We start from the raw sequence: 22,592 nt of genomic DNA, 5'->3' as shown, positions 1-22,592 counted from the left end.
TGGGGAGCTGAAATACGTACTTGGGGATTGCAAGCATACAGAAAATAACTGATACCAGGGAAGGAAATCAATGCCCTCAGGAAAAGGTGCCAAGTTACATGGGAAAGGGTCTTGCATTGAGTACCAAGGAGCAACATCCAGACAATGGACAGAGGAGGAAGGGGTTCGTGAAGGAGAATAAAGAGGCTCCTGAAAGGAAAAGGAAAAGAGGAGAGGGCCACATCTCTGGAGGTGTTTTAAGAGGAGGGAGAGACCACAGTGCTACATGCTGCTGAGACATCAAGTAGAGTCAGAATTTCCCATGGATGTAGAAATAAGGATGCCCTCAGTAGCCTTGGAAGCGCGGTTTTTGTGAAATGGTCAAGATGAAAGCCAGACACAGTAAGAAAGAGGTGATGACAAAGGCTAAAGAGAGGAGGTTTGAAGGCAGGAGTGAGCTAGAGAGGGATGCAGAGCCGAGGGAAGCACTTCCGAGGACAAAAGAGGCTTGAGCTCTCATCCGTTCTCTCATTCACTCATTCCTTCAACAGATCTTCACTGGCAGTCTGCACAGTGCCAGGCACTGTTCTCAAGGCTGGATATGCGACATTAATGGGAAGGGCCTGGTTAAAAAAGGAAAGAAAAGGAAAGGAAAGACTGAGGATATAAGAAAAAAGAGGAAAATAGGGATGAAGAGACCCTGAACACAGGCAGAGGATTAGTCTCCAAGTCAACAGGAGGGCTGGGTGCCAAAGAATTGATGCTTTCAAACTAGAGAAGCAAGGTGCTAGAGAGGATTCTTGAGAGTCCCTTGGACAGCAAGGAGAGCAAACCAGTCAATCCTAAAGGAAATCAACTCCGAATATTCATTGGAAGGACAGGTGCTGAAGCTCCAGTACTTTGGCTACCTGATGACTCATTGGAAAAGACCCTGATGCTGGGAAAGATTGAAGGCAGAAGGAGAAGGGGGTGGCAGAGGATGAGATGGTTAGAAAGCATCACCAACTCAATGGACATGAATTTCATCAAGTTCTGGGAGTTGGTGATGGACAGGGAGGCCTGGTGTGCTGCAGTCCATGGGGTCGCAAAGAGTCGGACACGACTGAGTGACTAAACAACACAATAGGAGGAACATTTCTCATCTGAACAGAAAGAAGACAAAAAGTATGAATGCAAATATAAGTAAATTTATGAGTAAGCAGACTATTATCCCTACTTTACAAATGAAGCCAGTGCTCAAGAGAAATACACCAGAAGTCTGTAATCTTCCTCTCTCTGGGGCAAGATGAAGACTGACAGGCAGGGAGACTACCTGGTGTTCCAGATGGGGAAGTATGCCTCAGATTAGTCCACTTTACGGTCTGTTCAAGAATGAAGAATGAGCCACCCTACTAAGGAGTCTTCCATCCCCCAGAGGATGCTGTTTTCTTCCATAAGTGTGGCAACAAGTTCTTTTACAATTACTTGTTTGGAAATTTGATATAATTGGCACTCAGTTCAGTTCAGTCACTCAGTCATGTCCAACTCTTGGTGACGCCATGGACTGCAGCATGCCAGGCCTCCCTGGCAATCACCAACTCCCAGAGCTTGCCCAAACTCATGTATACTTCTATTTATTTGAGTTATATCTCAGCAACCCTTATAGATTAGTCCAGTAGGTCCTCTACATACGAATGAGTTCCGTTCCCAGAGCATGTTCAATTGGTTCGTTAAGTCCAACAACATGTGCCTAGGTACCCATCTAATACAATCAGCTACGTACAGCTACTCTTTGTGTGCTTCTAGACATCCTGGGTTTGAAATAAAGATACTGTATTACTGTACTCTGTACAGTAAAGTACACAAAAGCATAGCTAATTGTAGAGGATGCATGCATGTGATACTGTATACCAGACATGAATGAATTTACATGACTGGACTTAAGAATGCATGTTCACATCTTTGAAAGTTCGCAACTTGAAGCTTCGTATGTAGGAGACTTACTATCTGGCAGTTCTTGGCTGGGCTTCCCCTCAACCTCCTCTATCAGCGGTTCTCACCCTACATCAGAACTATGCTCAGTTGCATTGTCCTGTCCAATTCTTCGCAACCCCATGCACTGTAGTCCGCCAGGCTCCTCTGTCCATGGGATTCTCCAGGCAAGAATACTGGAGTGGGTTACCATTTCCATCTCCAGGGGATCTTCCTGACCCAGGGATCGAACACATGCATCCTGTGTCTCCCGCATTACAGGTAGATTCTTTACTACTGAACCACCAAGGAAGTCACAAGTAGCGGCAGAGCTCTCCTAAATGTATACATGTCATTGGTCCACCCCTGGGGATGCTGATTCAGGAGGCCAGGAGTTAGGCCCGAGGATATGTATTTTTTCAAGTTTCATGGGTGATGTTGACACCTTTCCAGGACTGAAGAACCACTGTCGTACTGCCTTATTCATGGCTTCTCTGATGCCCTAGTTCTAACCTGGTTTATGCTACTGCTCTGACTGCTTTCTAAAAGTATGTTTTGTGTTTGTTTTTTACAGAAGACATAGATGAAAATCTCCTGTTTTGAATGAAGATTTGAAAGAACTCAAAATACCCAGCCTCCTTTGTTCTGACCACTTCCGAAGTATATTCAGTGTGATACTTGTAGATTTATATTTAGCAAAATGCTTGCATGTCTGAGAAGACAATGAGAGTAACTGCTTGATAACAGTATAGGCACCAGGCATTTACTATTAGCTTTGGAAATAAAACTTTAAAACTAAAGAGTCAATATATGTAAAATACTGTACACTGTGAACAGGAGTTTAACTCATTACTCTCTGCATCCATTTATAATATACTTAAAGATTATAAAGGTAAAAAAATGCATTCATTTTGTCACTAGTATCACGTGCACTTCAAAAAAGTGAAATAAGTCTCTTTGTCACTGGTGTGTGTTATTGTCAATTATCTTAATATCCTAATAAAAATCCATATAAATCCAATGCTTAGTCAAGTTTATTTACAGTCATTTACTTAAATAATTATACGTGATAACCAACCCAGAGCTCATATTTCATATCAAATAACACTTTCTAGAACCTACTACTTTAAAAAAAAGTGAGAATAAGTTCATCAGTACCATTTTTCTAGATTCTATATGAATGCGTTAATAGACAAAGTTTGTTTTCTCTTTATGATTTCCTTCACTCTAATAGGCTTGAGGTTCATCCACCTCATCATAAATGACTCTAATGGCAATGGAGATGCAGACATAAGAGAACAGACTTGTAAACACACTGGGGGAAGGAGAGGGCGGGGCAAATTGAGAGAGTAGCATTGAAACATATGCATTACAGGGTGTAAAATTAGACAGCCAGTGGGAATTTGCTGTGTAACACAGGGAACTCATATCTGGTGCTCTGAGACAACCTCTAGCGGTGGGGTGGGGTGGGAAGTGGGAAGTGGGAGGGAGGTTCAAGAGAAGGGACATATGTATACCTCTGGTGGATTCACGTTGATGCATGGTAGAAACCAACACAATATAGTAAAGCAATTCCCCTCCAATTATAAATAAATAAAAGACAAAAAGAAAAAGTGTGAGTGTGGTTGAGGGGGATTTTTCCTATGGCAAACAAATATTCGGTTGTGAAATGGTAGCTGCTCATCAATGTTTTTTGTCATAATTTAAGTTTAAACAGAAAATAACTAAAGCCAAGCACTCTTCACCAAATTCAGTTTAAAATAAGGGTGATTATACACTGCTTGATACGACTAATTTTAGCTTCTGTGCTGGTGTGTGTCTGATAAAAGGGAGGCCCAGCAAAATCTCTACACAGTTCATGTCCTCAAAATAAAGAGACTGTAAAGACAACAGACAGTGAAGAGCCCTGGGGTGTCTTGATGTCCAGTGGAGTCAGAGATGAACAGTAGTACTAGTATCATTTGATAGCAGGACAATGTATCCTAAGAGAAAACAGGTATCTTTATTTGAGCTCTTCGTTGGTAACTATTAATACAGTAAAAGTCAGCTTGTACAAAGAAGATACCAAAATAAAGTTTAACAAGGATTGAAACAAGGCAATAAAAAAAAAAAAACTGTCACTCAGTTAAATATCTATTTACCATATTTTTTAAAATATAAAATATCTTTCACATATTTTCCTATCTTTTTTTTTTTTCTTTCTGGCCACGCAACTTGACATTTGGGATCTTAGTTCCCTGAATAGGAATTGAACTCATGCCTCCTGCAGCAGAAGTGCAGAGTCCTAACCACTGGACCACAGGGAATTCCCCACATTTCCCATCTGAAATGGAATATGTCAATGCAATTGTCTTTTTCAAATAATCAAAAATGTGTTGTTATTTAGACTTTTTGTAATAGTCACTGAAAGAATATTCCCCAGGAGTTTTATCTGAAGGATATTTGTGGAAAAGTTTGTTTTTTCATCAGAATTGTACTTGTTATCTCTTTTCTTAGTTCAATGACTCACTTGTTCTTAATCAGACCACATCACACCAGGTCATGTCTAAATAATTAAGTTCACTGTAATTAATCAAAATCTAATTAAGCTAGCCAGTGGGAATCTGCTGTATGACTCAGGGAACTCAAACTGGGGCTCTGACAACCTAGACAGGTGGGATGGGGTGGGAGGTGGGAGGGAGGTTCAAGAGGGAGGGGGCATATGTATACCTACGGCTGATTCATGTTGATGCATGGCAGAAGCCAACAATATTGTAATTATTCTTCAATTAAAAATACATTTTAAAAATTTAATTAAGCATTGTTTATAATTTCTTTCAACTACAGAAATATATTTAGAAATTATCCCAAAATTCAAAATGTTATTTATGCATGCATACACAGAAATATCATGGAAGGTCCTAACTAATTAGAAACCAAGTTTCTTATTGCACGTTTGTTCAGAATAGTAAAATTAAAAGACCTGATTTACTATTTTTAATGTTTTAAGTATTTTAAATGTTTTTAAATAATGAAAGTGATTTTAATGCTAAGGACACTACCTAAATATTCACTAAAAATGTTTTATTTGAAAATAATTTTCATTTTGAAATAAAAATATTATTTAATAATAGTTTTAGAACTTTAAAATATTTTTAGTTAAGGCTCCCACATGGATAACTGCCTTGGATGATATATTGTAAAAGCACTTTAATATCCTTAATAATCACAATTTTTGATTGTGAGTTGTTTGTGATAAAGACATTAATCCCAGCCAAGGAGATTAAGTTATTTCTCAGTAATCAGTCTTTAAGCCTACCTCTGTGTAATTTAAATTCTTTAGACATTGGTGTTCCTAATGTAGAACCAATTATTCAATTTAGCTTCAAATTCTGTGACTCATATTACCCATGACCACAAAGGCATTAGCAATATGGCTTAAATATGAGATGGGCATAGAGATTCTAGATCACACCGCTCTCTGAATTTGTTGCCCAAGGACCATTTGAAGTGAAGGTAATTGAAAAGACACAGTATACTTTGGACTGATTCTATTCCACTTGGTAAAAGTTATTGTGTTGGATAATTTAATGAATAGGTCCACTTTTCAAAGGAAGAAAAAAAGTCAAGGGTTTGAATGCAGAAGGAAGAAAAATACAAAGAAGAAATATGAAAAGGGGAAAGGGAGATGAGCTGCCTAAACTCGGGTAGAGTGAAATAGCACAGAGATAAATCTCAGTTGTTTCAAGTACATATGTGGTAAAATAGTTGAAGAGTGACTTGCATATCAAGAGATATAACTTGCTTCAGGTGCTGGGGATAAGTCTTAATAGGAATATGATGAAACTGATTTTGCTTCCACAATTCAATTCCAGAGTAGAGTGATTTGGTTTGAAACTCCTAAGGTAAGTTAATCTGAATTAAATGTGATTTAAGATCATAAAAAGGTTTACTTTCAGAAACTGCTGGCCAGTAAAGACCACATTGACTTGCTTTATTGAATTTATTCATAATGTGCCTTTTCTCTACCAATCCAAAATGCCTTTCAAGACTTTTCCTGTATCATTTTCTTCTTGAGAAATTATAATTGTCAGTAATAGCAGCCATACCATGTGAAGACCTGGTAAATCTCATGGGGGTAGAAGCTCAAGGTGGATTTATTTGTATACTTTATTTGTATCCATAAGAAATCTCACTTGAGCCAGTGGTACTATATCTCCAATAATAAGCAAGCTATGACACTGCTGTTTGATTTGTGGGAAGAGATCACAAATTTGAATCACTTCATAGACCAAGCAGTACAGGTTGAACCGTGAGATTACAAGGAAGAGTTGGTAAGAGTAAGTGACATTATGAACCAGAGAATGCATGTCTTGTCTAAACACCATTTTTAAAGCACTGACGTAGGCTTACAAAACCTGGATCTAGGGGCAGAATTGTCTCATCACTATTTCAACACCTCTGACTAAACAGTCTACTAATAATAGGCATAGGACTTGGGAAAAAACTAAAAAAATGATCTCCTAACCCTTCAATTCCAGACTCCTCCTTCAGAATGAAATGTCTTCTCCTGGCTTGCCTTTTGATTATGGCCACTGCTTTGCCCATCCCTGTGAGTACTGCCCTCAATTTTCCATTCCGTTTCTGTCCTAGAGACAGTACCTAGAAAGCACTTCCTGCATCTTTTCATTTCATGGAAGCGGAAAGTGGACCCCAGGAAAATTGTAGAACCAGGAATGTACCACTCTTCTTCAGTCCAAGGGTCTTCCCAGTGCAAATCCCAGCTCTCCGTGCTATTTGCAAGCCACATGACCTTTTAAAATATGTGTGTGTGTGTGTGTGTGTATTTGGTTGGTCTTAGTTGTGGCACACAGGATCTTTGATTTCATTGTGGCATGTGGAATATTTCAGTTGAAGCATGAGAACTCTTAGTTGCAAGATATGGGATCTAGTTCCCAGACCAGGGATCGAACCCGGGTCCCCCACATTAGGGGCACAAAGTCTTAGCCACCAGACCACCAGGGAAGTTCTGCAAGCTGTACGACCTTGAGCAAGGAAATAACCCATGGCTTCCTAGACTGTATCATGAGTTATAAGAACTACCTCAGAGCTGTGCAAGGATGCTAAAAATGCATCAATGCACTTACGAGTCCTAACCGAAACATAGGAAGCTCTCAAATAAACTCTGCAGTATAGAGCAAGTATTCCACACTGACCTAAGTCTGGGCACTTCCGTCCATGGGATTTTCCAGGCAAGAGTACTGGAGTGGGTTGCCATTGCCTTCTCCGAGGCTTAATTAGGCAGTTAAAATTGTTTCATTTACAGTATCCTCACCCCAATTCGGTTCATGTGGACTATAGACATGCTTCCTCATCTATACGCATGAGATCTATGAGTTTAAGCTGTGTTTATTATTATCTGGACATGTAGGGCACCTAGGAAGCAGGAGGGCTTCCCAGGTGGCACTAGTGGTAAAGAACCTGCCTGCCAATGCAGGAGACACAAGAGACGTGGGTTCGAACCCTGGGTTGGGAAGATCACCTGCAGGAGGAAATGGCAACCCACTCCAGTATTCTTGCCTGGAGAAGTTCATGCACAGAGAAGCCTGGCGGGTTACAGCCCACAAAGCGTCAGACAGGACTGAGCTGACTGAGCACGGCTATTCATAGTAGGCAGGAACACCGGCTCCTGGCACATTTTGTAACAAAGGGGCTCTCAGAGAAGTGAGGCAGCTTTCAAAATTTTATTTGGGGATACCAAATTTAAGTTTACGTTTCCATACTCTCTCTACTTTGAACTTCTAAGTGCTGAGAATTAAACTGAGAACACTGTTGATTTGCAGATAAAGAGGTATGTGATATGTAACTAACCGTATGCAATGTACAGAAGAATATTCTTTGGAAATAAGTTTAAAGGTAAAAAGTATAATGTCTAAATTACTGGACAAAATTAATTCAACCTTTCTCTATTAGACTCAACTGCTTTTTTTTCCTTTAGACTTTTTATTTTATACTGGAGTATAGATGATTAACAATGTTATGATAGTTTCAGGTAGACAGCAAAGCGATTTAGTCATACCTACATACATGCATACATATATCCATTCTACCAAAATTTCCCTCCCATCCAGGCTGCCACATGACACTGAGCACAGTCCCCTGTGCAACACAGTAGCCTCTTGTTGGTTATCCATTTTAAATAGAACACCTTGCACATTAGACTCAACTGCTTTTTATTCCAGAGGAAGATACATCGCTGATGAATATAATGCTTGTTAGTGGCTTGTGGCCCGTTCTCATTTAGAACCAGATCTCTTTGTAATGAATAACGCATCGCCACATGCTGTTTTACCTTGTTGATGTTGTTTTTTCACAAGCTTGAACAATCTGGAGGAAGTTCCAGTGCTCAGGTAAACTTCTGGTTATATTTTCAAATGATATGTTCATCATTTTAAGTTTTTAAATGTTTGAAATGACTGACATCATGTCTCTTGTTATAGAGATTTAACTTTTACCCACCCCAAGGAGCACCATTTTTCCCTCAGATCCCATTTCCCCCACCTGTACAACTGCCCCTGGTAAGCCTGGGTTTGGGGAATCTCAAGTTACGAAAAATGGTTATTAGTCGGATGACGGTTATAACATTTTCCAGATTTGGACACAGGCAAAAAAGGCATTAAGAAACCACCAGGCAGCAGCTATTCAGACTTCCCTCCCTGCACAGCTTGCAGAGTGTGACCAGGGGAGCAAGTACTCCTCCAGGGCTTCAGTGACTTCTTCCAATTTCTCCCTACACTTGCGATCAAAGACGTGTTTATACTGAATTACCTCGACTATGATGAGCTTAGTTACTATCAGGAAGGGAATGCTAACATTTGTCTATATTACCTGTTGTTTCTTTTAAATCACCTTGTCGCCTTCTCTAAAAAGTTCCCCCCCTGACCCCTAACGTTTTCTCACAGGTCAAACAATATAATTATTTTGCTCTTCTTGTACCCTCTTCAATCTCTTAATATCTGAATTCTCACAACATCTTGTTTAATAAAGGCCAGAACAACGCTAACTACATAACAGACACCTTTATTGGGACAGACAGGATTCATTTGGCTAATATTTACTGTCTGCCAGATAAAGTGGTCTATAGTATCGCTAGAAAGACAAAAAATATGAGTAAGCTCTCAAACTGATAAAGAAAAGAGATTCATAAATGAAAAAAAAAATGCATTGAGCTAGTCAAAAAACTTTGCTCAGGTTTTTCTGCAACATCTTAATGGAAAAACCCCAATGAACTTTTTGGCCAAACCAGTAATTTGCTAAATGCTTCCAGATGCCAATACAAAACCAACTGACTTAGGCCGTGTGTCAGAGTTCATTCACAGAGGAGAGGCAGCCAAGCCAGGTTATGAGAAGTGAGTGACACACTCCAGGCACAGGCAACAGTCAGTGCTGAGGACATGGCAACTCAGGGAACAACCAGTGCAATGCGGCTACACACAGGCTGGGACATGTAAAATAAACAACAGCTGGGCAATGCTGTTTTGAAAAGTTTATACACATTTTAAAATAGCATCTTGTTTAACTTGTCTATCATCTAAATACTTTTAAAGTAGAAACACAACTTTGCATATATTTTTTTTCATATTTAAATATAACGAAACACCTTCCCTTTGCTTATATTTCAAACTGTTTCTCAGCTTTAAGTAGGCTTTTGTAAACTGTCACTAAAGTGACTGTCCTCAGTGGAACATTCTTTCCCTTTAATGTTTTCACATGACCTAATGGACTCTTAGGCGTCCCAAGAGGCACTCGTGGTAAAGAACCTGCCTGCCAATGCAGGAGACCTAAGAGATGCAGGTTCAATCCCTGGGTCAGGAAGATCCCCTGGAGGATGGCAACCCAATCCCATATTCTTGCCTGGAGAATTCCACGGACAAAGGAGCCTGGTAGGCTACAGTCCATAGCGTTGCAAAGAGTCAGACACAACTGAAGCATAAGGACTTAGCCTGCATGCAATGGGCTCTTAAGACACTAAATTTATAAGTTCTTGCATTTATAACTAACTGCTATTTATTTTGTTTCCAGTCAGGCACACTGGTTCTTTTTTTTTTTTTTGGCTGAAATCCAGTAAGATTTGTTTTAAATTGATGCAAAACCCTGGGGTCTTGGTTTATAATTTGAGTTTATTAATTGCTACTAAAATCATATGCTTAAAATTATGTAAATCTATGTGTAATTCTTGCCCAGAGAATTCCATGCACAGAGGGAGCCTGATGGGCTACAGTATATAGGATTGCAAAGAGTTGGACACTGACAGCAGCGACTTAGCACACACATGTGGCAATAAAAAGAATTACTAGTATTTGAAACAGTTGCTCTTCCTTCCACCAGATGGCAGAACAGTATTAAAAATCAGGCAAAGATGGCCTACCATAACTATCAACGCATAAGGCAGGTTTCTGGGCTTTAGGTTTGACTAATTAAGCAAAATAAGCATCCTTTTTAAAAGAGAAATATGACTTGAAGTTCACTCTAGAGTCTAATTTCCACCAACTAGAAGGTGGGCTCCATGAGAGCATATAATTAATTGCTCAATAAATACTGGGTGGGTGGATGAACGGACGAGTAATCAATGAACACATGAGGAAAAAAAGCTAAAACAAAATGTTCTACTTTGTTTTATTCACAACTCATTTCCCCTCCCCCTTTTTTTATAGATTCCAATTCCTCTTCCTTTTCCATTTCCTATTAATCCAAATCAGGTAATTATACTTAAAATTTTCCTTTAAGAAAGTATTTAAATGAGTACAAAAACAAAAAACTTGTAAACTCTTGAGATTCATTTGGAAAGGAAGTTGATACCAAAAATAATGGTTCTCATTATCCTTGGGGACCATTAGCAGGAACCATTAGTGAAGCCTTTGAACTAGATTTAAGGTTATGGTTATGGTATAAAAGGATTATGTAAATTTTACTTTTGACAAGACTTTATTGGATGAGGAAAAATTACACAGAATGACAAAGTCACAAACCAAAAAAGTGTATAACACAGCATATTAATTCCAAACTTCTAATGATACTTCTATTACAATAATAGGAAATTATTTTATTAAAGTTGTGAAGTTGTTGGGAATTTCCTGGTGTCCAGTGGTTAGGACTTGGCACTTTCATTGATGGGCCCAGGTTCCATTCCTGGTCAAGGAACTAAGATTCTGCAAGCTGTGAGTCTTGCCCCAAAAAAGAAAAAAAAAATATTCCCAAATATAATCTTTTTTCCAACCTTGTAAGCGTAAGTTTCATCATCTTTCCAAGAAATCCCAGCTACATTTGCAGTCAACAACAACAACAACAGAATAAAAAATTTGGACTATATGTTTCCAGAGATAGCAGGTGTGAAGGCTGGGTGGGTACCATAGCGTGGGGAGGAGGGGAAACCTTAAAATATCAGTGAATGTCAATCTTACTGATGTAATTTTATATATGCTAAGAATTCCAAAAAGCATGTTTTCATTAATCCAGTTATTATAAAATATATAACATACAAAAGATAAAATGCTGAATTATAACTTCTTGATTATTTGATTGTATCTTTTTTATTCTAGGTCCTCACACTTAATGATCTCATAGCGGTAAATACTGCCCTGTTAATCTATAAAGTTTATAAAAATACTACATTCAACACCTACAACAACACATTACATTTAAGATGAGCCAGTTCATGATACAAATTACTGTCTTTATTAATCCAGTTCATTTGGAAATGAAATAAAGCACAGTTGTTAAATCAAAGCCAGAAAACTATCTCAATGCATGCAAACAGCTCTACATTCACTTATTCATCTCCTCCAAACTATAAACTGACAAAACAACCTGTTCTATCATTGAGGAGGATGAAGGTGAAGAGTCAAAAGATCTAAGAGTTACAGAAGAAACTACTTTAGGAGAGATGAAATACACTTGACTATTTCTTCACTAATGAAACATTTGTATAAATGCATAATATAATTAAATTTAAGTCCCAATAGGTAATTTTTTACTGAACTGCACAAAGTTCAACTTTTTAATGAGGCCCTATATTGATATAGTTATTTTGAATCTCAGTTTATGAAAACACGGGGAAATCACTTGGGAGTTAAAAAAGAGAAGACTAAAAAATTTCATTTCCCACATACTTTGCACACAAACATTTTCTGAAATCTAGATACATCTCACAACAGATGTATTTAACCTGGGATATCTTTTTCTTTAAGATGCATCATTAACTAAATGGTATACTTTATAGTTGATAGCATCTTAGAATTAGAGACCTACAGTATTTCATAAAAATGGCACAAAGTCAGGCCTAAATCATTGTGTGCCTGGGATAAAACTTTTCAGGAGTTGTCTATACAGATTATTTAAAGGCAATCATCTTGAGGAATATTTAAGTGTTCCAAAAACTTTAAGGTCAAACTAAGTAAGAGTGCAAGCCAAGTTTTAATTAGTGCTCTTTCTACAATCCACTCTAAGCATTATGATAGTCCATTTCCAATTGTAAATCATAAAAGTTCCAGCATACTCCTAATCATGTTAGAATTTATATATAGACATATATATATGAATACATATTCTAAAAATGTTTGGGGAAACTACTGTCAATAATTAATTATTGATGATTCCAAAATCGCCAAGTTCACCTTCACATCAAAACATGGCTAAAAGAGCATTGGCCTGTGGTTAATAAGTCTAGAGTCTAAGCTCATCTTTAAATTGGCTGTGTGACCTTGGGTAGATGTATTGATTTACCTCCAAAGTCTCTTCCAGTGAAAATACTGACTCCTCACACATGACTTATTCAAAAATTACGAAATCTGATTTGGTAATACCTATACTTTATTTTTCTGAACTTTATTTAAGGGGATTGTTCTTGCCTAATAAGCAGATCAGTGTTTAGCTTACACATTCTTGCATATATGTTGGGATGGACAGCACTGTAAACAGAGGCATTTGCCTTTTTGACACAGTGGTCAATTCCTCAAGCAAGCTGCCAGTCTCTTAAAACAGGACCACATGAAAGCTACAAAGTAATACTTAACCAGTGAAACTGCTTGCATAAGCAAATCCCTGAAGCAAAATCATAGCTGTCCTAAAATTCTGGTTCAAGTTTCGTTCACACAGGGAATTCCACACATAATTTAAGAAAGATAGCACTTGTATGTAAGTATATACAGCCAGTTTCTCAACCATTCACATCAATTTTCTGTATTTCAGATATAGTGAATATCATTACAAGGCAGTTACAAAAAAACAGTTCTATGAATTAAGGGAGTTCAAATCTAAATATTGCATATTCATTTTAAAATCTTATATCATGTAAATAAAACATAAGCAGCAAAATGGAATTAATTTTTCAGCAAAAACAAAGATTTTCATGTAGAAAATATTTTAGCTTATATACATACTAGTTTAAAATAAGCTAAAAGGTAAAACCATTGTTTTCACTGATACTTGATATTTTTTTCTTTCACAGTTAATCATTTCTATCTTGAACCAACTTGGGGTAAGTATTCATTTTTAAGCTACTATAAACTACAAATCTACTTAATGGGCTGAAGCTATCTCAATAATTTTTTTTAGGGCTTCTTTGGGTAAGACTTTTTTGCTATGGTTATACTGATAAAAGCAAGTGACATTTAATCTCAGAAAAGGTAAGAATAATTCTGAACAATAAAAATTTATGGCAGAATGGAACCCAAGCAATCTACCTAAGGTAAAACTCATGAGTTATAAACTCATTTTCCTCCAAGATCTTTAGATCAGAATTTCAGCAGGTCTAAAAAGGTATTCTTTTCATAATGCCCATAGCATTTGACAAAATTTCAGCTTACACAAATTAGGTTAAGAAATTTCACACAGTAAATTTTACCTCAAGCTTATTTTTGTCTTATGGACAATTCATAGTTAACAGTGAGAAAAGCCCACTCTGAAACTACCAAATCTAGAAATGCTCTCATCTCCAGGCAAGGCAACAAATCTCCTTAACACAAAAGCATCAGCACTCTTGATGGAAAGTCTACAAACCTTGAGACTTCTACTCTGATTCTCACCCAAGTTTGCTTTCATTTAAAATATATATAAGAGAAAGAGACCCAAAAGGTATATTCCTTTTAAATATCTGAATTCATGTCAAATAAAATTAAAATTGATGTTTTTGAACTGTGGTGTTGGAGAAGACTCTTGAGAGTCTCTTGGACAGCAAGGAGATCCAACCAGTCCATCCTAAAGATTAGTCCTGAATATTCACTGGAAGGACTGATGCTGAAGCTGAAACTCCAATACTTTGGCCACCTGATGCGAAGAACTGACTCAATGGAAAAGACCTTGATGCTGGGAAAGATTGAAGGCAGGAGGAGAAGGGGACGACAGAGGATGAGATGGTTGGATGCCATCACCAACTCGATGGATATAAGTTTGAGTAAACTTCAGGAGTTGGTGATGGACAGGGAGGCCTGGCGTGCTGCAGTCCATGGGGTCACAAAGAGTCAGACACAACTGAGCAACTGAACTGACTAACTGAAGATTATATACAAGATGCATTTACTTTAACTTATCTCAAGAGAAACTGATGAATCAAAATATTCTCAATCTGAATTTTGAGAAAGAAAATGGATTTCACCCAAGTTTTCCTTCTGACAAAGTTTCATTGCCCCAAAGTACTTATTCTGTGTTTCTTACCACTTCAAATGGTCTTATCAGGCCACTAAGGATGAAGTGAGAGGAATTAAGCTCTATGTTGCAGAAAAGACACTTAATAGTTCAATTTATCAGCATTTAGGTATAAAAGAACCACATTATTTTCTATCTCCCAACATACATGACTGTACCAATACTAATCCATCAATGTTAAATAAACATAATATTGGGAGACATGGGAGGAGGCAAGAAAAAAAATGACGGCAAAAATACCTAGTAACTATAATCTGTATTGTTTATTTTGGCAGAAATAATTCTCTCACTACTATCAGAAGTTACATGGTGAGTAAAATCTCCAAATATCGTTTTTATTAATTTACTTATTTGACTGCATCAGGTCTTAGTTGTGGCTGGAACTTTGAAATTTTAGTCTTCGTTGTGGCTTGCAGGGTGCTTTTTTAGTTGCAGCATGTGGAATCTAGTTTCCTGACCAGGGATCAAACCCAGGCCCCCTGTGCTGTGAGCATGGAGTTTTAGCCACTGGACCACAAAGGAAGTCCCTCCAAGTATCTTTTAAGCATTATTATATATTTTAAATACTTGTATCCTAAGAGTTTAATAGCCTCAGATTGTGCCCATACTGATGTTAATAATATGATTAAAGTAGATGTAAACAAGACCAAATAAATTACAAGTGCTTCTTCAAATGATGTACTTTAAAATCAATATATTTATTAAAACTTCACAAATATTTTAGAAAATAACAGCAACCACCATAAGTCCTTATACTGTACGACAGAGCAGCATTTAGCCTCTGAAAGTGGTTAGAAATTTTAAGTGCCCTCTTCAGCAGATTTAGTATCTTACTTCTATTTGTGTCTGAAATGCTTTAAAGTCTTAAGAACACCTGCTACCAAGACAAACACTGTGTGCAAGCACTCATCCGTAGGTTAAGATATTATCAATAAACAGGCTCTGGGCCATGATTATGCCAACAAGTTCAGTAACACTAGCCAAATCAGATGTGGCTCTTCAATTTCAGGTAACAAGCCATAAATGTACTACGGATAACATGAGTATTGCTTAAGTAATAAAGAATCTACCAAACTACAAACTTAAAGTCAGAAATAATAAAAGTTTCATAACCTTAGTAAGGAATACAAAAGACAGAGATTGTTTCTGGGACCTTGCAAAACCCAGCTCTGTTGCTTACTGAATAAACCTTGGGGCAACCTTTCTAAATTTCATTTTCATCTGTGAAGTTGGAATAATACTACCTAACTTCACAGGATTCTTGTGCGGATTCAGAGTTATAACATAGATATTCAAGAAATGGTAGCCACACTATTTATTTACTAAATGTCTCTAAAAAACAAAAATGTTCCTTATATCTAAAATATAAGAAGGGCAAATGTGAAGGCAATATCACCTATTATAGGAGCAGATATTCCTCCAGAAATGTCTTAAACTAAAATTTTAATCTGTTTTTTCTCTATTATAGATGGTGCTGGATACTTACAGTGAGAAGATTATCTACTTCTACCCTATCTACAGTGTATAGTAGTTTTATCGTTTTGTGTACTTTGTAAATGTTCCAATGAAAACTATAAAATGTGACAAAAAATTTACCTATGGATCATGTGCTTTAGTTATTCTTTAAAGACAATTTTTAATACAACCTAAAATCTTTACTAATGTCAGTTTAGATGCATCAAAACTATTAAAACATAAGTAAGTGTCATTCTTCAGGCAAGTACTCAAGCTTTCTCAAGAGCTTTTGTGAACAGCTTGTTTTAGAAAATCCTACTCAGTGTCAGTAAGAAGAAGTTTCTCCCTGCCAAACAGTGAAAGCAGAATCAAACTCCTTCACGCTGGGTCAAGGCCATCCTACTCTCCACTCAGTGAAGCACATCCTTGTCAAGCACAAGTCCCGTATCACACACCCAAGGACCAGGATTTTATGGATTTTAGAAAACTAATACTGAACATAAACCTTATAACTCTTTCAGAGGGGTTTGAGGCAACAACCTGAAATCCAACATTCTAATGTTTCTCAGCAAAACAGAGGGGAAAAAAGCCTCCTGTCGGTTCAGTTGAAGTTTACCACCAAGAGCTTTGACACTAAATAAGGGAGAAAAAAACAAAACTTTTGTTAATTTATCTTAAGCCATTTTGTTCTCTAGCCTAATACCTTTATCAAATATCTGAAGAAAACCACCATGCCTCTATTCCCTAAACCACCTTTTCTTCAAATGACCTACAGGAATGAGGATGGAATTATGACAGTCCCTACCTCAGGTCGATAGGTGTTAGTACTATGGGACTTTCCCAATGGATATATAGGCCAGAAAGTGGTAAGTCCACTGAGACAAGGCAGTGTTATTTTCCTTCCTCTTCCCTGCTTCCAAGAATACCTGGAACACCAACTCTTCCCTTCCCTCAAGGAATGACAACGTCAACAGTGAGTCTCAAAAACTTCAGTCAGTCCTTAACAATCCCTTCCTAACAAAGGACACTTTAACTCCCAAGACCTCCTCTGTCTCTGTCTCATTTCACTTATTTTAATTCGTTTATGGCACATACAGCAGTGAAAGTGAACGTCGCTCAGTCATGTCCAACTCTTTCGCGACCCTACGGACTATACAGTCCTTGCAATTCTCTAGGCCAGAATACTAGAGTGGATAGCCATTCCCACAGTTACAGCAGAGTGGAATGCATATATAAATTTAAATTACTAGTTTTCTGGACACATTTTTGTAATTCAAAATTTTTGGAAACGAAGACATGATCTCTTGTTCATCGATCTTGATCTCTTTTGACTAAAAGAGTGACTGAAATTTCCTCATATAACTTACAACTCTAAAGTCAAGAATAAAAAAGATTTCTGTTTTTGAAACCAGCTTCAACAAGATCATATAAAGCAAAGTGTGAACCAAATAATTTAAAGATAAATCAGATTAGGCAATGGTGATCGGCACTCCTGAGAGATGCTTGATATGGTAGGGAATATCCTTCATACCTCAATAGTCAATGGAGAAAAATATAACTGACAAACAAGAATTACACAGAAAGCAGAAATTATGGCTGAACAGAAATTTATCTACACTTATCTTTGTTTGAATTCTGATTCTTCAAAGAGCATCAGTTGTTTCAATTTGGTTTAAGCCATGCTTAAATAGAATACATACAAAATAACTGTTTACAGTGCTTTTGACAGAAGAGCAGAAAATTCAGTGTTGTTTCACCACACCTGCTAATTTTATTCTGATGCAAAACCTAACTGCCTGATATTTAGTGAATAAAGTAATTTCCAAGTGGCCTGCCCTGCCCTTTTTATATATGAGTTCTGTGATACTGTCTTCTTCTCCGTACACGCTCCATGCCTGGCTTTCGGCTTACATGGAGACTATGAGCTGTTACCCAGAGCAGCCAGTCTCAGAGTCCTCACTCCAGTGTGCATCTCGTTTCTCTGCCACAAGTTTGATGAACTGAGCGTGACTAGCATAAAGCTTGAGTTTATCACTGATATCCATCCATTTCACCTTTCCAGCATCATCTCCAGCTTCTAAGGTAAGGTTATCCATTATTTCACCTGATTACCAAAGAAAAAACATCAAGAAAATGTAATTTAGTCACTTCTGTTTCTGCATAATCCTGTACCTTCAAGTATTCTTACTCAAAATAATTTTAAATCATCATTTTAAGTGGCAGACTGAATTAAAAATGAGAATATTCCAAATTTCCCAAATGCCCAAATTTTAACCAAGTTTCTAAATTTCAGGTAAAGGTACCAATAAGAAAGCTTTTCTCAGACTTGCCTAGAGGTTCAGTGGTGAAGAATCTGCACTTTCAATGCAGAGGGTGTGGGCTCAGTCCCCTGGTCAGGCAACTAGATCCCACATGCCACAGAGTGCAGCCAAAAAAAAAAACAACAAAGCTTTTCTCTCTCTTGCTCTTTCTCAGTTCAACTCAATCACCCAGTCATGTTCAACTCTTTATGACCCCACGGAATGCAGCATGCCAGGCTTCCCTGTCCTTCACCGTCTCCCAGAGCTTGCTCAAACTCATGTCCATTGAATCAGCAACTCCATCCAACCATCTCATCCTCTGTCGTCCCTTTCTCCTCCTGCCTTCAATCTTTCCCAGCATCAGGGTCTTTTCCAATGAGTCAGTTCTTTGCATCAAGTGGCCAGGACTCATTTCCTTTAGGAATGACTTGTTGAATCTCCCTGCTGTCCAAGGGACTCTCAAGAGTCTTCTCCAACACCACTCTATTTATTTATGTATTTATGGCTGCAGTCCATGGGGTCGCAAGGAGTCAGACGTGACTGAGCGGCTGAACAACAATTTATGGCTGCATTTAGGTATTCGTTGCTCTGCACCGGCTTTCTCTAGTTGTGACAAGTGAGGGCTACTCTTCGTCACTGAGCATGGGCTTCTCACTGCGGGGGTTGTTTTTGTTGCGGAGTGTGGGCTTAGCTGCTCCACGGCATGTGGGATCATCCCAGACCAGGGACTGAACCCACGTTGCCTGTATTGACAGGTAGATAACCACTGGACCACCAGGGAAGTCCAGCTTTTCTCTTTTATAAGTAAAAATATTACTCTTTAAAAAAAAAAGTTAACATTAAATAAACATGAAACCTCACGTCAAAATTCCAGAGGGATTAGATTTAAACATTAAAAAAATGAAAGAAAACAATTATAAATGACTCAGTTTAGAGTCATAAGGTAAGTACACTTTTCCAAGTATTACACCAAATCAGAAACCATATACTTATATTTATTAAAATATTTATAATTATCAAAAATTAAAAATAAAACGTTTTCAATCACAATTCGCAATCTAAATGGCATATTTCTGTAGGACAGTTTGGCAGTATTTATCAAGAGCTTTTAAAAAGCAAGTGCTCTTTGATAAGCATTCATGCAACAAATATCAGATTGCCTCTCATGCACCAGACTCTGTAAGAGGCACTAGGGAGACCATAAACAACCGAATAATTTCACTTCAAAGGACTTACCCTAAGGAAATGACAAGCTTATTGAAGTATTCAAGACAACACTGTTTATAAACAAAGAGGAAAAAGAGGACATAACCAAACTTTCCATTGAGAGGGCACAGACTAAATAGATGACAAGAGTCCACTGGACTCTCATATAATCATTAAAAGTGAAGAAGCTCTCCACATACTGACATGGAAATATGTGCATAATGTATTAATATATTAAGTGAAATTGTAAGTAACAAAATAAAATGTAGAGTGTTAGCCCATTTTTACTTTAAAAACAGCTATACAAATCTGGAAGAAAATAAATCAAAATGTTAACAGTCATTATCTTCGGGAAATGAAATAACTGCTGCTTTAAAACTGTTTCCACTTTATGTCACCTATTTTCTAAATAACTCATTATAAACACACATATCCTTTATAATGATTACATTTGTAATAATAAAATAATAACACTGCTTCTTAAAAGAATCAATCGAATAGTTTAGCACATGAAAGAGAATGTGTTAGTCACTCAGTCATGTCCGACTCTTTGTGACCCCATGGACTATAGCCCGCCAGGCTCCTCTGTACATGGGATTTCCGAGGCAAGAATACTGGAGTGGATTGCCATTCCCTTCTCCAAGGGATCTTCCCAACCCAGGGATCAAATGCAGGTTTCCTACATTGCAGGAGGATTCTTTACCGTCTGAGCCACAAGGGAAGCCCATTTCAGCACAAAGGTTTCTAAATCCCAGTGCTAAAATGACAGCTCTTTGTGTACCTTCATGGCAAATACAATAAACGATAACCAATGGAGAACCAGAATTAAGAAGTAAATCTGAATCTAAAAGTTAAAATGATTATCTAAATAACAATGCTCTCCAACACGCTCTTTATCAGATCCAATAACATCTGAAAAGTATACTGCCCTCTGGTCAACTAATAAACTACACAAAGCGAAATTTTAAAAAGTTGTAAAGTTTATATGTCTGACATTCAAAGAGTTTGCAAATCATCACTCCCATTTTCACACCAAAAACAAACAAACAAACTGAAAATCAACAACTCTTCTTGAATATGCACAAGGGCCTGTTATGTCCCCCTTTGCCTGGCAAAGCAATAAAACTATGCTGTTCAGTTCAGTTCAGTCGCTCAGTCATGTCCGACTCTCCGCGACCCAATGAATCACAGCACGCCAGGCCTCCCTGTCCATCACCAACTCCCGGAGTTCACTCAAACTCATGTCCACAGAGTCGGTGATGCCATCCAGCCATCTCACTCTCGGTCGTCCCCTTCTCCTCCCGCCCCCAACCTTTCCCAGCATCAGAGTCTTTTCCAGTGAGTCAACTCGTCCCATGAGGTGGCCAAAGTATTGCAGTTTCAGCTTTAGCATCAGTCCTTCCAATGAACACCCAGGACTGATCTCCCCTAGAATGGACTGGTTGGATCTCCTTGCGGTACAAGGGACTCTCAAGAGTCTTCTCCAACACCACAATTCAAAAGCATCAATTCTTCGGCGATCAGCTTTCTTCACAGTCCAACTCTCACATCTATACATGACAACTTCACCCAAAACTCTGTCTCTGAGATTCGATCTGGCACTAGCTCAGAAAGCTGAACTTTTAGTGTCGCTCCCAACTTAACCACCCACAGCAATAGAGATTCCATAAAATAACAAGGGAGCATTAACTGAAAGAACTGCGTGGCTCAAACCTTACTTAAGTAGTCTCTAGGGAAATCAATGGAGAAGGCAATGGCAAGCCACTCCAGTACTCTTGCCTAGAAAATCCCATGGATGGAGCAGCCTGGTAGGCTGCAGTCCGTGGGGTCGCTAGGGGTCGGACACGACTGAGCGACTTCACTTTCACTTTTCACTTTCACACATTGGAGAAGGAAATGGCAACCCACTCCGGTGTTCTTGCCTGGAGAATCCCAGGGACGGGGGAGCTTGGTGGGCTTCCCTCTATGGGGTCACACAGAGTCGGACTTAGCAGCAGCAGGGAAATCAAAAGATGAAAGGAGGCAAAAGAAAAAAACATTGGGAGGTAATTTTGGTCTCTGACACCTACAATTACAGCAAATAATAAGTATAGCCTAACTCCTAGCTATGTTTGCTGCTAAGTCACTTCAGTCGTGTCTGACTCTGTGTGACCCCATAGACGGAAGCCCACCAGGCTCCCCCGTCCCTGGGATTCTCCAGGCAAGAACACTGGAGTGGGTTGCCATTTCCTTCTCCAATGTGTGAAAGTGAAAAGTTTAGACAAACATAAAACCTCACACTTGAGGTCTATTTGCCTCAGTCCCTTTTACTAGATACATCATGTTCACCTTCCAAAAAAACTAGAAGGCGTGCTAAAAGGCAAAGATGACAGTCTGAGGAGACAAAGGATCAGAATCAGACTTAGATATGGCAGAGATTTGAAATTATCGGACTGCGAAAATTTTTTTACGTTTAGAGAAAGAATGAAACAGTGAAAACAGTGATTTGAACAACTCAGACACTATATAATCAACCACTAGAGAATTAGTCATTGTTTTTTAACTTCAAAAATAACTAATGTATCAGTACTTAAGTTGCAGAGACCTGCTTCTAAATTACATATGCATTATTTTTCCTTCTGAAATATTTAAGTTCTTAATACCAAAATGAATTGTTCTAATACGTTGGTAAGAGTTGTTGTATAGAAGTAATGAAATTTGTGCTGGGAGTTTCCCCAAGTTCAGCAAGAATGTAAAAGTGACAAATCTAGTTGCAGCCCATTTTATAAGGAAAAAACTGAGTCCAAGAGAACATGTGATTTGCACAAGGTTATACTGAGACAACATTCAGAAAACTAAGATCATGGCATCTGGTCCCATCACTTCAAGGGAAATAGATGAGGAAACAGTGGAAACAGTGTCAGACTTTATTTTTGGGGCTCCAAAATCATGCAGATGGTGATTGCAGCCATGAAATTAAAAGACGCTTACTCCTTGGAAGGAAAGTCATGACCAACCTAGACAGCATATTAAAAAGCAGAG

The 22,592-nt window shown here is 38.1% G+C and overlaps 2 protein-coding genes and 1 long non-coding RNA gene across 6 annotated transcripts in view; 2 read left to right on the top strand and 1 right to left on the bottom strand.

Moving 5' to 3' along the window:
• Window positions 1–2,950, top strand: part of SPARCL1 (SPARC like 1) — a 49,581-nt gene extending 46,631 nt beyond the window's left edge. The window contains exon 11 of the mRNA XM_088836473.1: window positions 2,504–2,950. Within this exon, the coding sequence (XP_088692599.1) occupies window positions 2,504–2,532 (29 nt within the window). The 3' untranslated portion in view covers window positions 2,533–2,950. The remainder of the gene's footprint in view (window positions 1–2,503) is intronic.
• Window positions 2,951–5,365: 2,415 nt separating this feature from the next.
• Window positions 5,366–10,669, top strand: LOC129562148 (uncharacterized). Of its 3 annotated transcripts, XR_008687124.1 has the most exons (6): window positions 5,388–5,424; window positions 5,784–5,813; window positions 6,450–6,520; window positions 8,286–8,318; window positions 8,409–8,486; window positions 10,623–10,669. It is a non-coding gene; the product is annotated as an uncharacterized LOC129562148 (long non-coding RNA). The 3 variants fall into 3 exon arrangements; XR_016037473.1 differs by lacking the exon at window positions 10,623–10,669 and having other exon boundaries at window positions 8,409–8,963; XR_016037474.1 differs by lacking the exons at window positions 5,784–5,813; window positions 10,623–10,669 and having other exon boundaries at window positions 5,366–5,424; window positions 8,409–8,963.
• Window positions 10,670–12,324: 1,655 nt separating this feature from the next.
• NUDT9 (nudix hydrolase 9) overlaps window positions 12,325–22,592 on the bottom strand; it is a 37,326-nt gene continuing 27,058 nt past the window's right edge. For both annotated transcript variants that reach the window (XM_055435168.2, XM_055435167.2), the window contains one exon: window positions 12,325–18,169. In XM_055435168.2, the coding sequence (XP_055291143.2) occupies window positions 17,994–18,169 (176 nt within the window). In that variant the 3' untranslated portion in view covers window positions 12,325–17,993. The remainder of the gene's footprint in view (window positions 18,170–22,592) is intronic.

This window comes from Moschus berezovskii, chromosome 5 (genome assembly GCF_049115385.1).
Source record: "Moschus berezovskii isolate FMDL1 chromosome 5, NW_MosBer_1.0, whole genome shotgun sequence".
Taxonomy (NCBI): Eukaryota; Metazoa; Chordata; class Mammalia; order Artiodactyla; family Moschidae; genus Moschus; species Moschus berezovskii.
Note: the sequence above shows the minus strand (reverse complement) of the source record. Positions and strands in the feature narration are given on the sequence as shown.